Here is an 18,647-nt window from a genome sequence, read left to right on the forward strand (position 1 = left end):
TTTATCTTTCAGATTTATAAGATAAGTAGAGACGCACACTTGAAATTAAATAAGATGTGATAGCACGACTGCACACTGAAGTAAATGAGTACATGGTTGAATGTATGAAAGAGGTATTAGTGACCACCAAGCCACTGTACACTTATTGATGAAGACTTAGTGTAAGTTAGAATTAACTTTTCTTCTTCCAGGGAAAGATGCATCGACATATCCTAAAGTGAAGAAAGTAGAATGCTTGTTGAGTGTTAGGTACCATATAAACATAAGAAAGGACTGCACTGCAAGTAAATATAGTTGTAAGTAAGTAGTGCATAGAATCTCTTGTAGAAACTATTTTTTACTTCTTTAATTCTTTGAACTTGATAAATATGCTCCTACAAGAAGTCACTGTAAATTGAAATGAAATGTATGTCAATTTATTCCATAGGGTTAAAATGAATCTATTATTACATGAATGTTACGTAAAGAACGTAAAACCAAAAGAGAGCAAAAGGGGTACTCATATAAGTGGAATTGAACAATGTAACGACATTATAATTTAACAAAATGTACTAAACAAAATGACAATCAGAATGTAATGTATATAAGCAATGATAATGACATGTTGGCAAATGAATAGGATAAGTTTATTCTAGTAGCTGCATTTTTTTGTCATATGTACAGTATGTGGAACGGATTCTACAGAAATTTTGTGTAATGCAACAGTACAAAAGGGGCTGCAAAACAAAGCACAGAAACTTACAAACCTGCCTGCAAAGTATTAAGTGTGCGTGTGACATATGTGGGTGTGTGCATGATGAACTAAAAATGACAATACTTCGTACAACAGGAATTTTCTGTGCTTGACAACGTCGTAAAAGCGTGAATTTTCTGTTCTTGACAACGTCGTAAAAACACGAATTTTCTGAGCTCGACAACATCTTAAAATCATGAATTTTCTGTGCTCGACAATGTCATAGAAGTGGCAAGAAACTTACCTTGTCGGCAGATGTAAGATGTATGGCTGGTGTCCCCACTGAATAACTGCAAGCGACGAATGGAAATACATTCCTCGACCCACTGATCTGGAAACTAGTTGTCACCGAATTGAAGATTTCACAAAGATTCACTGAAAATGAGCTTCGCGAATTTGTGCAGTGAAGACTATGTGAATGCAGACACGGGCACACTAACTTTGTATTAAACACATGAAAGCGAGCAGGGATGGTAATGGATGTCTAACTGCACACACATGCTTTCCAAGCTAAACAATGGGCAGATGCTGACTGACAATAATGAGACTATATGCTTACTGCAAGCCCTTCATTGTGAAGGACAACTTATCTAAGTATGTGTTAGGGGAGCTGACATGCCTATATAAATTGGTTACCATATAGGATAACTCAAATGGTTGAAAAATAAAGGCTATGCCCACAATGGCCACAGTTATCAACCCATAACAAAAGAAATATCATGTCAGTGCACAGTGGGGGGCAATTGGGCAATTGTAATGTATCATATAATTTTTTTTCTTTTCTCCCTGGTTTGTTTCTTTTTATATATAAATAATTTTGTACCATAGATAACATTGTCATAGAAACAAAACAAGTTTTTTTAATTTCTTTATATTCATCTGTTCATCTCTATAAGTGATAGCAGGTGGATGTATTATGAGTTCCACTGCGTTAATATTGATAAAAAAATCTGTTCGTCTCTGTAAGTGATAGTGGGCGGACATATTACGAGTTCTGCCGAGTTAATATTGTTAAACAATTTGTTTGTCTCTATAAGTGGTAGCGGGCGGATGTATGAAGAGTTCCGCTGCATTAATATTATTCAAAAATGTTTATTCTAACTGAACATTAAAGAAGTGTTATTAAAGTTATTTGTGAGACGAAGTTTATTTAAAAAATCATCTGTTCATCATTCCACAACGCACCGAGAATCCTGCATCAAGAGGATCAAAGCATACAAGAGGAATTCGCGTGAGTAGAGGAGGGGCGATTGTCATAACCAGCTCTATGCACAATGGCGATAACGAAAAGTACCTAAATTTAAATGGTGAATGTTTATCTTAAAAGCATTGAATATTGAAGGTTTGTCTTTCAATTATTCTTTTAAAATTTATCTTTTAATTATTTAAGCAGCAATTTTTAATCAGTTTCCAATATATATTACATCTTATATACCCCCCTCTCCCCAATCACTATTCATTCACTATACTGTACCAGGGCAATGGCCTCCACTGTAGTGATGACTATACCTCTGCACCTAATACAAATAAAAATCTGTTTCATTCAGGGATGAGTTACTAGCAGTCTGCTGCTTGATTCCAATTACCACCAATGCACTCAGTCCATGTCAGGATGAAGGAAGAGGTGCTTCATCCTGATCTCTACACAGCAGTTTCCACTGTCACTACTGGATACACCTCCCAGCGCCAACAGTATTGTTGAGTGTGTGTTAAAAGATGGGTACAATAACATCAAAGTTGGTCCACATTAAACAGTAAATTGAATCAAGCCCTACAATAAGTAATATGAGGGGGAGAGGGCATGAAATTATGAACATTAAATATTCTAATACTAGCTTGACCACAGCCATGACAGAACAGTAACTGCAATACAACAGTAGAGAATATCATGTGATTTTACCAACAAATTACAAGACATATTAGTTACAGTATCACTATGTCGACATTCTGGACTGATCTGAATGTGCAAATCACACTATCCTGTCTCTTGACATAGATTATTTTACAACTTTCCTATACTGTTTTCTACCATAAACATCTTTATGCTACTGCAAAATAGATTGTATTCTACCATAAAAATCTATATGCCACTGCAAAAAATGTCAAAAAGCTATCTTTTCTATCCTCACTATTTCAGATTATTAGTTTTTAAAACTTTTATTAATCACTAGTATTTGAAATACAGTGTTTTAACCAGCCATCTGATCACACTATCTGTCCATTCTGAAAGACTGTGTTCCTTGTAAAGTAAATTTTAGTATGTACTTCCATCAGGATGCAGTTCATTGACCCCCTCCCCCTCCCCCCCCCCCCCCCCCTCTCTCTCTCTCTCTCTCTCTCTCCTCTCTCTCTCTCTCTCTCTCTCTCTCTCTCACACACACAGTTAATTGGACAGATAAAAAATTTTCTCAAGTGGCAGCAGAACACACATAAAAAACTGTTGTTAGGGTGAAGGAAAAGGACTGAAAAGGTCTAGGAAAAGAGGTAGATTTGGGGAAAGTCACCGAGAAACACAGGTCAGGGGAGACTTACCGTATGGTAAGTGTATGTGTTCTGCCGCCGCTGGGTGAATGAACTTTTTTTTATCTATCCAATTAAATGATATATTAAAAACAAAGAATCCAAGACTTACCAAGCGGGAAAGCGCCGGCAGACAGGCACATGAACAAAACACACAAACACACACACAGAATTACTAGCTTTCGCAACCGATGGTTGCTTCTTCAGGAAGGAGAGGGGAAAGACGAAAGAATGTGGGTTTTAAGGGAGAGGGTAAGGAGTCATTCCAATCCCGGGAGCGGAAAGACTTCCCTTAGGGGAAAAAAAGGACAGGTGTACACACACACACACACACACACACACACACACACACACACACACACACACACACACACATCCATCCGCACATACTCTCCTTCCTGGCGAAAGCTAGTAATTCTGTGTGTGTGTGTTTGTGTGTTTTGTTCATGTGCCTGTCTGCCGGCGCTTTCCCGCTTGGTAAGTCTTGGAATCTTTGTTTTTAATATATTTTTCCCATGTGGAAGTTTCTTTCTATTTTATTTACATCACAATTAAATGATATATTTTATGAAAAGGAAAGATGCTATTCACCATATAGCAGAGACACTGAGTTGCAGATAGGCACAACAAAAAGACCCTCACAACCAAAGCTACCAGCTGTTATGGCCTTTGTCAACAATAGACGAACGATACACACACACACACACACACACACAAACACACACACACACAAACTGCAGTCTATATATAGTTGCTTCGTCAGGAAAGAGGGAAGGAGAGGGAAAAATGAAAGGATGTGGGTTTTAAGGGAGAGGGTAAGGAGTCATTCCAATCCCGGGAGCGGAAAGACTTCCCTTAGGGGAAAAAAAGGACAGGTGTACACTCGCGCACACACACACACACACACACACACACACACACACACACACACACACACACATCCATCCGCACATACACAGACACAAGCAGACATATGTCTTTCCGCTCCCGGGATTGGAATGACTCCTTACCCTCTCCCTTAAAACCCACATCCTTTCATTTTTCCCTCTCCTTCCCTCTTTCCTGACGAAGCAACTGCCAGTTGTGAAAGCTCGTAATTCTGTGTGTGTGTTTGTGTGTTTTGTTCATGTGCCTGTCTGCCGGCACTTTCCCGCTTGGTAAGTCTTGGAATCTTTGTTTTTAATATATTTTTCCCATGTGGAAGTTTCTTTCTATTGTATATATATATATATATATATATATATATATATATATATATATATATATATAACAGAAAGAAACTTCCACATGGGAAAAATATATTAAAAACAAAGATTCCAAGACTTACCAAGCGGGAAAGCGCCGGCAGACAGGCACATGAACAAAACACACAAACACACACACAGAATTACAAGCTTTCGCAACTGGCAGTTGCTTCGTCAGGAAAGAGGGAAGGAGAGGGAAAAATGAAAGGATGTGGGTTTTAAGGGAGAGGGTAAGGAGTCATTCCAATCCCGGGAGCGGAAAGACTTCCCTTAGGGGAAAAAAGGACAGGTGTACACTCGCACACACACACACATATCCATCCGCACATACACAGACACAAGCAGACATATTTAAAGGCAAAGAGTAAGGGCAGAGATGTCAGTCGAGGCGGAAGTACAGAGGCAAAGAAGTTGTTGAAAGACAGGTGAGGTATGAGCGGCGGCAACTTGAAATTAGCGGAGGTTGAGGCCTGGCGGATATCGAGAAGAGAGGATATACTGAAGGGCGAGTTCCCATCTCCGGAGTTCAGATAGGTTGGTGTTGGTGGGAAGTATCCAGATAACTCGGACGGTGTAACACTGTGCCAAGATGTGCTGGCCGTGCAGCAAGGCATGTTTAGCCACAGGGTGATCCTCATTACCAACAAACACTGTCTGCCTGTGTCCATTCATGCAAATGGACAGTTTGTTGCTGGTCATTCCCACATAGAAAGCATCACAGTGCAGGCAGGTCAGTTGGTAAATCACGTGGGTGCTTTCACATGTGGCTCTCCCTTTGATCGTGTACACCTTCCGGGTTACAGGACTGGAGTAGGTGGTGGTGGGAGGGTGCATAGGACAGGTTTTACACCGGGGGCGGTTGCAAGGGTAGGAGCCAGAGGGTAGAGGAGGTGGTTTGGGGATTTCATAGGGATGAACCAAGAGGTTACGAAGGTTAGGTGGACGGCGGAAAGACACTCTTGGTGGAGTGGGGAGGATTTCATGAAGGATGGATCTCATTTCGGGGCAGGATTTTAGGAAGTCGTATCCCTGCTGGAGAGCCACATTCAAGGTCTGATCCAGTCCTGGGAAGTATTCTGTTACAAGTGGGGCACTTTTGGGGTTCTTCTGTGAGAGGTTCTGGGTTTGAGGGGATGAGGAAGTGGCTCTGGTTATCTGCTTCTGTACCAGGTTGGGAGGGTAGTTGCGGGATGCGAAAGCTGTTTTCAGGTTGTTGGTGTAATGGTCGAGGGATTCAGGACTGGAGCAGATTCGTTTGCACGAAGGCCTAGGCTGTAGGGAAGGGACCATTTGATATGGAATGGGTGGCAGCTGTCATAATGGAGGTACTGTTGCTTGTTGGAAAGTGCCCCACTTGTTTTCTTATATATCCTACTTGTACCTCCTTTGCCTGGTCATGTTGAAAAGCCAATCATTAGAATGTCCAAATGTCAATCATTTGAATATGCATGTCTGTAGCACACCATCTTTATGGTGTTGCAATTTTAATGACCACAAGTTCATTACTGGTAACTGAGAGTGGTTCAAAAATTAATGAAGTCAAATATTTAATTTAGTGAGAAAGGTGGCATGTCACATAGGAGAAATTAACTGATTTTAACACCTAAGATACTGATGTCATAAATATAAAAACAACTTCTTATCCGTCTATAATTCTTAAAATTAATACGCAACACAGGGAGGGAATTCACAGGAAACATACCTCTATCTTTGAACGACTACGGAGAGATGAATTTGATGCTGCACTGTGAAGTGACACTCTACTTCCACCAAATGTGCCATCTGCTGAAGCCTGGAATCAATGACCATATTTACCAATACCAAAAACGTAAATTATGAAAGGCAGTAATGTAGGAAATTACAACAGTTAGGCTTTAGGCTTGATGATTCTTGTACAGAATAGCTAGCACATGTATCTGATAAGTACTGCAGCGTTCCATTTCAAATCTGTTTAGACATATCATTGCTGCAATAGACTTACAAATCATTACAAACATGACAAATCAGTAAAAAGATCCATAAAAAATTTCAGCACGAGACACACAAAACTTTACACTTGGTGAGACTTACTAAAGCCTGTCCAACTAATGTGGCAGTGGTGTATAGGAAGTCCTTTGCTTTACAAAGAACTTGGCAGTATGAGACGACTTATCAGTATGTTGTTGCACCTCCTCTGGCGTATATGCAAGCACTGATTCAAATGGGAAGGGTGTTGTTGTTGTTGTTGTTGTTGTTGTTGTTGTTGTCTTCAGTCCTCAGACTGGTTTGATGCAGCTCTCCATGCTACTCTATCCTGTGCAAGCTTCTCCATCTCCCAGTACCTACTGCAACCTACATCCTTCTGAATCTGCTTAGTGTATTCACCTCTTGGTCTCCCTCTACGATTTTTACCCTCCACGCTACCCTCCAATACTAAATTGGTGATCTCTCGATGCCTCAGAACATGTCCTACCAACCGATCCCTTCTCCTAGTCAAGTTGTGACACAAACTCCTCTTCTCCCCAATTCTGTTCAATACCTCCACATTAGTCATGTGGTCTACCCATCTAATCTTGAGCATTCTTCTGTAGCACCACATTTCGAAAGCTTCTATTCTCTTCTTATCCAAACTATTTATCACCTATGTTTCACTTCCATACATGGCTACACTCCATACAAATACTTTCAGGAACGACTTCCTGACACTTCAATCTATACTCAAAGTTAACAAATTTCTCTTCTTCAGAAATGCTTTCCTTGCCACTGCCAGTCTACATTTTATATCCTCTCTACTTCGACCATCATAAGTTATTTTGCTTCCCAAATAGCAACACTCCTTTACTAATTTAAGTGTCTCATTTCCTAACCTAATTCCCTCAGCATTACTTGACTTAATTCGACTACATTCCATTATCCCTGTTTTGCTTTTGTTGATGTTCATCTTATATCCTCCTTTCACGACAATGTCCATTCTGTTCAACTGCTCTTCCAAGTCCTTTGCTGTCCCTGACTCCTTTCATCAATTAAATTCAATATATCTTCTGTTATCCAAGGATTTCTAGTAGCCCTTATCCTTTTACCTAATTGATCCTCTGCTGCCTTCACTATTTCATCTCTCAAACCCACCCATTCTTCCTCCATTGTATTTCCTTCCCCCATTCTTGCCAATAGTTCCCTAATGTTCTCTCTGAAACTCTCTACAACCTCTGGTTCTTTCAGTTTATCCAGATCACATCTCCTTAAATTCCCACCTTTTTGCAGTTTCTTCAGTTTTAATCTACAGTTCATAACCAATAGATTGTGGTCAGAGTCCACATCTGCCCCTGGAAATGTCTTACAACTTAAAACCTGGTTCCTAAATCTCTGTCTTACCATTAAATAATCAATCTGAAACCTTCCAGCATATCCAGGCTTCTTCCATGTATACAACCTTCTTTCGTGATTCTTGAACCAAGTGATAGCTATGATTAAGTTATGCTCTGTGCAAAATTCTACCAGGTGGATTCCCCTTTTATTTCTTAGCCCTAATCCATATTTACCTACTACGTTTCCCTCTCTTCCTTTTCCTACTGTTGAGTTCCAGTCACCCATGACTATTAAATTTTCGTCTCGCTTCACTACCTGAATAATTTCTTTTATCTCATCATACATTCCATCAATTTCTTCGTCATCTGCAGAGCTAGTTGGCATATAAACCTGTATTACTGTAGTAGGTGTGGGCTTCGTGTCTAACTTGGCCACAATAATGCATTCACTATGCTGTTTGTAGTGGCTTACCTGCACTCCTATTTTTTTATTCATTATTAAACCTACTCCTGCATTACCCCTATTTCATTTTGTATTTATAACCCTGTATTCACCTGACCAAAAGTCTTGTTCCACCTGCTTCCGAACTTCACTAATTCCCACTATATCTAACTTTAACCTATCCATTTCCCTTTTTAAATTTTCTAACCTACCTGCCCGATCAAGGGATCCGACATTCCATGCTCCGATCCGTACAACGCCAGTTTTCTTTCTCGTGATAACGACGTCCTCTTGAGCAGTCCCCGCCCAGAGATCCAAATGGGGGACTATTTTACCTCCGGAATATTTTACCCGAGAGGACACCATCATCATTTAATCACACAGTAAAGCTGCATGCCCTCGGGAAAAATTACGGCCATAGTTTCCCCTTGCTTTCAGCCATTCGCAGTACCAGCACAGCGAGGCCGTTTTGGTTAGTGTCACAAGGCCAGACCAGTCAATCATCCAGACTGTTGCCCCTGTGACTACTGAAAAGGCTGCTGCCCCTCCTCAGGAACCATACGTTTGTCTGGCCTCTCAACAGATACTCCTCCGTTGTGGTTGCAGCTACTGTACGGCTATCTGTATCGTTGAGGCACGCAAGCCTTCCCACCAACGGCAAGGTCCATGGTTCATGGGGGGGGTGTCATAAAGTCATCAAATCCTCTCCTGAGTCAAGACAACTATTTTAACTGGTCCGAGATACCATGGATACTGACACCGGGATTGAGCTGACATACAAGTTGGTCCTTCACATGCTCTGTCAGAAACAGATCTGGGAATCTCTCAGGTCATAAGACTGCCTTAACATCACACAGAAGGTTCATAGAGATGTGTGCCATGTGTGAACCAGCATTGTCCTCTTGAAAATTGGCACCACAATATAGTTGCATGTGAGGTAACACACGAGGCTGCAGGATGTCTGTGACATACCATTGTGCCACCAGATTTCCCTCAATCACGACCAGCCGTGACCTAAGTCATACATGACGGCTCCCCACATCATGACATCTGGAGTAAAACTGCTGTGTCTCTCCAAAACACTGAAAGAATGGGAAACCCCCCCCCCCGGTCATCCCATACTGGCCGACAATGATCATCTGAGATAGTGTAGAACCGTGATTCATAGCTGAACACAATGCAGTGCCATTCATCAGCAGTCCATCCGTCCCAGCCACGCCACTCCAAACACAGTCATTTGTGGTGTTGTGTGTGTGTGTTTCAGGTTTACGGGCGCTAAACAGCGTGGTCATCAGCACCCAAACGCATAAAAACAGGAACACATGCGGAGAAGGGACGAAGACGGACACCGAACAAGGAGAACGGCTAAAAGACACAGGCCTGACGCGGTTCCAAATGATCACATACAGGGGCAAAACAAGAGGAGAAAAACACCCTAAAAAAGGAGAGGAAACACAAGGAAAAGAGAACAGAAACCGAAGGGAAACAAGGAGGTAATCGTGACTGATGGACCTCTTACCTAAAACCTGGGTGAGCCAGTCACCCAGCAGCACATTAAAACCCTCTCCCTAAAATCCGAGGCAACAGGTTGGACAGGACACAAAACCGTAAGACCTTAACCACAGTCGCTGCGTCGTCTTGCAAAATAGAGGGCAAATCCGGTGGCAAAGAAACCACTGCCCTCTGGTCAGAGAATAAAAGACAGTCAAGTAAAATGTGGCGGACAGTAATCTGGACGCCACAAGCACTGCAGATTGGGGGGTCCTCCCGCCGGATTAATAAACCATGCGTTAAGGGACTGTGCCCGATGCGGAGGCGAGGGAGGAGAACCTCATCCCGCCTGTATGACTGGTAGGACGTACACCATGGTCGCATAGTGGCCTTTACCAGACGCAGCTTATTGTCAGAAACTGCCAGCCACTCCTCTTCCCATTGATGCATAACACGAAAACGCAAAAAGGAGGTTACAGCATGGAGGGGGATGGCACATTCAACAACGTGAGGGAGGGAACATGCATCTTTGGCAGCCACATCCGCCAGTTTGTTTCCCCTAATACCCACGTGCCCCGGCACCCAGCAGAAAGAAACCTCCTTCCCCTGCCGTTGCAGGTGAAGTAGGGCATCATGGATGTTCTGGACGACCGTATCCGTTGAGTACAAGTGTTGCATGGTTTGAAGGGCACTCAGGGAGTCAGAACAGATGAGGAACTTAAGACTGGGAACACATCTCATCTGCTCCAATGCCCGCAAGATTGCAAACAATTCGGCATCGAGGATGGTAAACGCCGCAGGAAGCCGTAACTTGACGACTCGATCAGGGAAAACAACAGCACAACCAACAGAGTCCCCCTGTTTAGAGCCATCTGTAAATACAGGTACATGGTCCGGATGCTGGTTTAAAATATCGTAAAATAAGGAGGTAAAAACAAACGCCGGAGTGCAGTTCCTCCGGTTCCCCGACAAGTCTAGAAGGATGCTGGGCCTCTGGAGCAACCAGGGAGCCAGGCGAGTAAAACCTTGTCATTGGGGGGCCACACGCTCCACACCAAGGGACTCAAGCAAATGCTTGGCACGAATCCCAAATGGTCTCGTTGCCCTGGGACGACTGGAAAAGAGACGTTCCATAGGCGGTCGGGCAACGGTAGGGTACGCAGGGGAGGTAGGACAGGCAAGGAAATGACACACCCGTCGCACCATGAGGAGTTTCCGCCGGATGGCGAGCGGCGGTTCCCCTGCCTCAGCACACAGGCTGGGGATGGGACTGGTACGGAAGGCACCAGTGGCCAGCCTGATACCCTCATGGTGTACTGCGTCAAGGATCTTCAGATACGAAGGCCTTGCTGACCCATACACGGTGCAAGCATAGTCAAGACACGATCGGACGAAAGCCCTATAAAACTGCAGCAGACGCGCCCGATCTGCTCCCCAGGACCGATGGCTCAGACACTTCAAAATATTCAGTGCCTTCAGGGCCCGCACCTTGAGGTCTTTAAGGTGAGGCAACCACGACAACTTGGAATCAAAAGTGAGGCCCAGGAACCTCACAGTGTCTCTAAAAGGAAGAACGGTGTCCCTCAGACGCAAAACAGGGGAGGTAAAAAGACGCCGAGAACGATTAAAATGAACACACACAGATTTGTCTGCAGAAAAGGAAAAACCCGTCTTTGCAGTCCATGCCTCTAAGCGCTTTATCGTAGGCTGTAACTGCCGACTAGCACTGACAAGACTGGAGGAAGAACAGAAAACAGCAAAATCGTCCACAAACAAGGAGCATTGGGCAGGACTCCGGATAGTGGACGTGATACTGTTAATAGCGATGGCAAAGAGGGTGACACTTAAAACGCTGCCCTGAGGAACACCATTCTCCTGCACGAACACATCAGATAGCACATTACCAACCCGATACCAAAAGAGGCGGTGAGAAAGAAAGGACCGAATGAAGATGGGGAGACGGCCACGAAAGCCCCACTCATGGAGTTGATTGAGGATAAGGCGGCGCCAAGTAGTGTCATACGCCTTATTAATGTCAAAGAAGACCCCTAGACAATGCTGGTTACGTAGGAAAGCCTGCAGCATGGCGGCCTCAAGCAGGGACAATTTGTCTATAGCGGAACGACATCTCCGAAAGCCACACTGAGAGGGGCAAAGGAGCTGCCTGGTCTCTAGCAGCCAAACCAGGCGCCGGTTGACCATGCGTTCCAACGTCTTCCCAACACAGCTCATCAAAGCAATACTGCGATAACTACTGGGATGCGTTCAGTCCTTCCCTGGTTTGAGGAGGGGAATCAAAATCGCCTCCCTCCACGAGTCAGGGTACGTGCCGGATAACCATATCATATTAAAACAGTTCAGGAGAACTTCCCTGGTTGGCAGCAACAAGTGCCGCAGCATGCTGTACCGGATTTGATCATGACCAGGCGCAGTATCATGAGCCACAGGCAGCGCAGAATCCAGTTCCCACATTGTGAAGGGGCAGTTATAGGGTTCAGAATTTAGAGACCGGAAGTCCAATGGACCCCTCTCGATGGCAGCGCAGTAGCGGCAGAAATCTGGATCACAGTTAATAGTGGCAGTAGAGTCCGCAAAATACATCACCAGTGTCTGGGCAATGTCTCTCGGCGCCGTGAGGAGACATCCCTGATGCAGCAATGCCGTGACAGGTAGCTGGCTTAGTTTCCAGGAAATCCTCCTGATGGCTTCCCATACTTTCGTAGAACTAGTGGAGCGAGAGATGGAGTTCAAGAACGATTGCCATGACCGTTGTTTGCTCTCTTTAATCACTCGCCGCACTCTGGCCCTTGCCACCCGAAAGGCCGCAAGATTGTCAGCTGAGGGACGGCTCTTGAAGTGGCACAGAGCTGCACGGCGGGCTCGGATGGCTGAGCGGCACCCAGTGGTCCACCAAGGGACAGGACGCCTCTTGGGATGACCGTGGGATTGACAATTCAGCAGCATGGGAGATCACGGCTGTAACATGGTCTACCCTAAACTGGCACGGTGTTCCAAAACAGCCAGTTGGCTGAAAAGTGTCCAGTCAGCTCTGCAGAGGTGCCATCGGGGCAGCACTGGTAACGCCACAGCCTCATCCAGGAGGCGAATCCAAAGGAGGAAGTGGTCACTAGAATGGAGGTCAGCTGCAGCCTCCCACAGAGCAGAATCCGCGAGTGCTGGAGAGCAAAACGAAAGGTCAATAGCCGATGACGACCTGGAAGCAGTACAGAAATGAGTGGGAGCACCAGAGTTGAGGAGGCACAGTTCTTCAGACATCATGAGGCTTTCCAGAATGCGACCCCTGGGGCAAGTAGTCGGAGAGCCCCATAAGACATTATGAGCGTTGAAGTCCCCCAGAAGAAGAAATGGGCGGGGGAGTTGGCTAATAAGATCCGTGAGAGCCTCAGAGTCTATCGCATCCGGAGGCGGTAAATAAACTGAACAGACTGTGAGCCTCCGATCCACAACAATGTCAACTGCAACTGCTTGCAAGTCGGTGACAAGAGGGAGCTCAGATGAGGGGTGCATGTCACGGACAAAAACTGCAACACCACCCTTTGCCCTTTCCCCCGTCAGATCATCTTTTCGATATACGGTATAGCCCCGTAAAGAAGGAGCATCAGTGGCCTGAAAATGTGTCTCTTGGAGACATAAGCACAAGGGGCACTCTCGTATAAGGAGCTGTAATTCGGCCACATGCGTCCTGAACCCATTCAGGTTCCACTGTAATATGGAAGCCAGTGATCAGGGTGGCTGAACTTTCACCCTGCCTCTGTGCTTTGGAGGAGAGACCGTACTGGCCGGAGATTTATTCCTGGGGCGAGAAGATCGCCCCCGGTCGACATCAATGTCCATAAGCTCCGATGACGACCCACAGGAGATGTCAGACAGTACGATGGCCTCGTCATCGGACCGATGCTGACTAGTCTCCTCAGGTGGCAAAACCTTCACCTTCTGAGGCTTTGTCTTGGGGGGCTTAGAATGCAGAGCCTTGTCAACAGTTGGAGGTTTACTCGCCTGGGCAGAAGGCGCCATATGGGGAGAGGCAGGTAGTACCCCAATGTCAGCAACCACGGCCTTGTCCGATGTAGCGGGGAGAGCCGCAGATTGCAAAACAACTGCAGCACCACAAGTGCACCGGCAAGCACAGGTATTAGTGCTAACACTAGCAATCTCCGTTTGCGTAGCAACAGTGGCCAGTTGTACCGGTTTTTTGAGAGCGGAAGCAAAAGATGTTGAAAACACAGGAGGTTGCATGGCCTTAAAGAGCTTCTTGGCCTCACCATAGGGGATGCGCTTAGATGTTTTAATCTCCTGTATCTTCCGTTCTTCGAGATAGATGGGGCAGATCCGGCTCCAGACAGGGTGACTCCCAGAGCAATTGACGCACTTCACAGGCGATGAACAATCGGCTCCGTCATGGGCAGGCTGAACACATTTATCACAAGTGGCTATCCCATTGCACCCCAACGTAGTATGCCCAAAGCGCTGACATTTAAAACAGCACATTGGGTTGGGGAAATATGGCCGTACTGGCAAACGTAAGAACCCCGCTTTAACATGCTCTGGGAGTCTCGGGCAACTGAACGTGAGAATAAACGAGTCAGATTTGACGAGGTCCCCATCGACTCGTTTCATAATATGCTGCACATCAACAGTACCTTCATCAGCCCACTCAGATTTTAACTCGTCTATGGGGATATCCACCAAGTCCCTACACATCACAACACCCTTACTATAATTCAAAGTGGAGTGGAGCTCGGTCTCGACAGCGTACTCTCCTAAACAGGTTGCTTTCCGAAGGGCAGCGACTTGATGGGAACTAGAAGTCTCAACTAACAGAGTCCCATTGCGCAGTCGCTTTACAGATTTCAGTGTTCCTGCAATTCCCTCAAGACCCTTGTGGATGTAAAAGGGAGAAACCCTCTCAAAGCTACACTCCTTCCTTTTAATAATCAAAAACACATTCTGATTATCAGCATGTGCTCCGTTACTACATTCTGTTAAATTTCTAGCAACACCAGGCGCTGGATGGCTCGCAGCGCGTAGCCACTTTTTCGATGGGGTGTGTTTTCCTACCAGTGGCCCACCCAAGCCACTGGTAGGGGGAAATGTAGAGGTCGAATGGTCCATTGCGTTCCCACGAGCAGCTAGGGAACTAAAAGTCCGCTCAGACAGAGCCCCGCGTGCCTGAGTAAGCCTTATACAACTGGGGTGCGGCAGGTGCCCCAGAGGTTGCCCTGCCCGCTTGCGACTGTTCCACCCCAACAGCCATGCATCTTCTAGGCGCAGAGCACACCGAAAGATTGAGGGGTTTTTATAGAGGTTGGCCTTCCTCGCAATCCAGGCGGTCAAGCCAAGATTACCATTCCCCGCAACACACAACATTTCACCGCCGTGCCGTACGGTGGTCACTGAAGCATGTCTGGGGGTTACGGTGACAGGACACTGGCGGCGCAGACCAGTCCCCAGCTCAGGACCCCGGGGTCACCAAGCCCGTACTCAGCAAGTGAATGCTGAGCCCCTGGGGGATTGTGGTGTTAACACAGCCCAGTCAGACTCCTGCTAGACTCCTACCAACGATGTGGAATGACACAGGGTATCCTTAACTTGTCTGGCAATCACATGTATGAAGGCATTATGATTTTCATGGTTCATAATATTTCGGACCCCCTTGTGGTGGTTCAGGCATTGTTGACCATAACCTTGACAATGAATCGGGCTACCCTCACTTCCCCATGCAATGTAACATTGAGCCATAAAATTGGATATTGCATAAGTCAATGAATTAGACAAAGGGATACATACGATGGGGTCCCTGATAATGTTTTGTCATAGAAGAATGCAGCAACTCTGTCTCCTTCACAGTGATCACTCAACGTCTGATACTGTTCATGCCCCTTATATAAACCTCCCCCTCCCCCTTACCCCCATCCCGCTCCGGGCCTGGTAACAACACTAAACACAAAAAACACTCTAGTGCACTTTGGTGGTGTTTCTACCAGCCACAGACAACTGCAGTTCTAATCATCTACATACCAACTGATGGGGTGTGTGTGTGTGTGTGTGTGTGTGTGTGTGTGGAAGATGGGGGGAAGGGGCAGCGGTGGCGGCACGTGTGCATGAATTGAAAGTGCTTGACATTTTTGTCAGGCAGTGTAATTGTATCATGTCATTATATCAGCAACCACAGCCTAAAGGCTAATGTCATCTCAAGACTAAAAATGGCATGTAAATGTCAATCACTTACACAATGAGAAATAAAATTTCATATTTTCACACAAGACTTATTTAGCTGGTTGTATGGCGACTGCTGTATACATGTTTGTGGCACTGTGGTGACTGCAAATGGGCAATCTGTTTTTAAGCAACATGTGAGATAAACGCAAAGTGTGAATATTTGACATGCCACTGGATACAGCAAGTAGTCTCATTCCTATGTAGTAAGGATAATTTTAGCAGCAACTGCTGAATCAGAGACGTTTTACAGCCGGGTGCGCCAATAAGCTTTCAGACAGCTCACATTTCAAGTTTTTTTGCCATAAGAATGGCTGGTATCACTGTTTTTCTTTCCTGTGTGCTACATTACATGTTGGAAGTATCTGAAATGTGACTGACAAGCAATTTTTTCTTCATAACCCTAATCACTGTTAATACTTTGTGAACTTGAGTATAAACAACATGGAAGGAAATTTGCCATGAATATATCCTGGTTATTTATCATTTCATACCATAATATTTGAACTACCAATTGAAACACATGGCAGTCTTATACCATAATGAATTCTCAAGGTTAGAGATATGTACAGTTCTGTAATCTGAAACATTTACATATTTTCATTAACATAAGTTGTAGTTGGAAATTCTTATCAGACTCATGGATAGTTCCATGTGCTACACATTTAAGTCATTATTCTATTTCATTAATTGTTTTTACATATTTTAAATAAATTTATTATTGATATTTCTTGTAGGTTCTTAGTAATAAGTAGCAACTAAAGTAGCGTGATCATCAAAAGACACAAAGAAAAATTATGCAGTTTGTCTGATGGGTATTAGAAAGGTGGAGTGTGTTAAAGCTAATGAGCAGCTAGCACATTTACACAGAACAAAACCAGCAGAGATAATTAACCCTGTGATGCTTTCGAAAGATAATGAATGAGATAATGCAGCACCAATAACAACGATCAGCTACATTTCACATACAGAATCTGTTTGCAATATCAAAATAGATTTACACCTAAATTCCTAAAGCCACATAAAAGAAAAATACATAATGAGTTGTTTTTTAAAATTAAGTACTTTAAGCATAGCAATATGAGAAACAGGTATAACACTGTACCATCTCAATAACACACACTACCATTCGTAACAAGAGCAACATATGCTTCTGATACAGAATGACTAAACGTACATCTGACATAAACTTTAACATTTTTTCACATGTGCTATGTATTTTATGTCATTCTAAGAGTGAATTGCCCACAAAAATAGTACACTGAGATTACAATGTGAAGAAATTACCAAATGTTGACCAATAGTTTTTAAAATGTTCCATGTGGAATACAACCACCTGTGGAGGACATGCACGTTTGCTACTGTTAACCTACTCCGGAAGTAAAAACCGTAGGCATCATCAGGGGCAATGCTGTTCCTCCTGCTCCTCTCCTTTGGAATGCTCAAGAGGGAGATGGAAAGGGGAAGTGACTTTGTGCTGTGGTTCACCTATCAAGGGCATTCTATACACATTCAATGAAAAGTTTTCAGTCAGAGGAGCAAGCAAGCCCAATGAAATCTTTTTCTATCACCCCCTCTCCATCAAAACACACGCACGCACACACGCACGCATGCACGCACACAGGTGCGCATGGTCGAAGCTAACACAGTCACCCATCAGAAAGGGGAATTCTCTGATATACATTGTGAAGGTGTTAGTATTATGCCATGCGCAACATTAATTTGTAGTAAGGTATGCATCCAGTGAGGCAAATGCATCCTTACATCATTTCCAGCACCGCCAAACTGTTCTCGCTTCCTTATGTTGTAAGATGGAACTTTAAACTGAAAATCAAGCCATAAATGAAGAGGAAGTCCTCCCAAAATCCTTTAATCCAATTTTTATAGTCCTGACACCCTTGTAGCCTACACATTTTGCAGTTGACATCACACACAATACTGGTCATTTTGCAAAGAGCCTCCTGTCGACACTATGTAGCCACCAAATAACTCCCCTTGGCACTACAAAAAGTTATAGCACAAGCTTCCATGCACACAAATAATGCTCACTTTGCAGGTATGACTAGGAAGTATTCCTCTCATCTAATCACAACTTTATAGTGCCCTGCTTCAAGTCCTATATGTACATTTTCAATCATCCTGCACTGGCTCCACTAGCAACCAAATTTTCATTTTTATTGCTACCCCAACTCATGATTAGCCCACTACAGGTCTCTAGTTGTTCTCCATTTGATCTGCACCATTTAACCTTATCCAACCTCTCATATGTTTCTGCATTAATTCCTTAGAGCTAGATCTTGTGCAAACATATCGTCACCATCCCTTTCCCCTTCTCGTACAGCAAATACTCCTGAAAATGTTTAACCAATAACCTACTCCAATTTTACAAATTTATGGTATCCTTAAATCAATAGCACAAACATTTTTTCACTGCCATCAATTTCCTATACATCAATTTACTAATGAGTATATCTGAATAAGCCTACCCCCTGGTTGCCTCTTGTGGGACCTGTCTTACTTGATCTTGTGTGACACCAAGATATTTCATACATTTTGCATCTTTTTGCTGATTCATTAGTTTATGCAAGCATCCACACTTTCAGCAACAGATAAATGACTATTGAAATCATTGTTTTGGTATTATCACATCTGTAAATAATTTGCAGCTCCCCTTCATTGAAATAAAAAAAACTGTC

General features: G+C 44.0%; 1 protein-coding gene across 1 annotated transcript in view; it reads right to left on the bottom strand.

Annotated features, from left to right (window-relative positions):
- Positions 1 to 18,647, bottom strand: part of LOC126337034 (uncharacterized) — a 105,739-nt gene that overhangs the window by 27,670 nt on the left and 59,422 nt on the right. Inside the window, exon 11 of the mRNA XM_050001336.1 lies at positions 6,200 to 6,289. Coding sequence (XP_049857293.1) covers positions 6,200 to 6,289 — 90 coding nt within the window. The remainder of the gene's footprint in view (positions 1 to 6,199; positions 6,290 to 18,647) is intronic.

This window comes from Schistocerca gregaria, chromosome 2 (genome assembly GCF_023897955.1).
Source record: "Schistocerca gregaria isolate iqSchGreg1 chromosome 2, iqSchGreg1.2, whole genome shotgun sequence".
Classification (NCBI taxonomy): domain Eukaryota; kingdom Metazoa; phylum Arthropoda; class Insecta; order Orthoptera; family Acrididae; genus Schistocerca; species Schistocerca gregaria.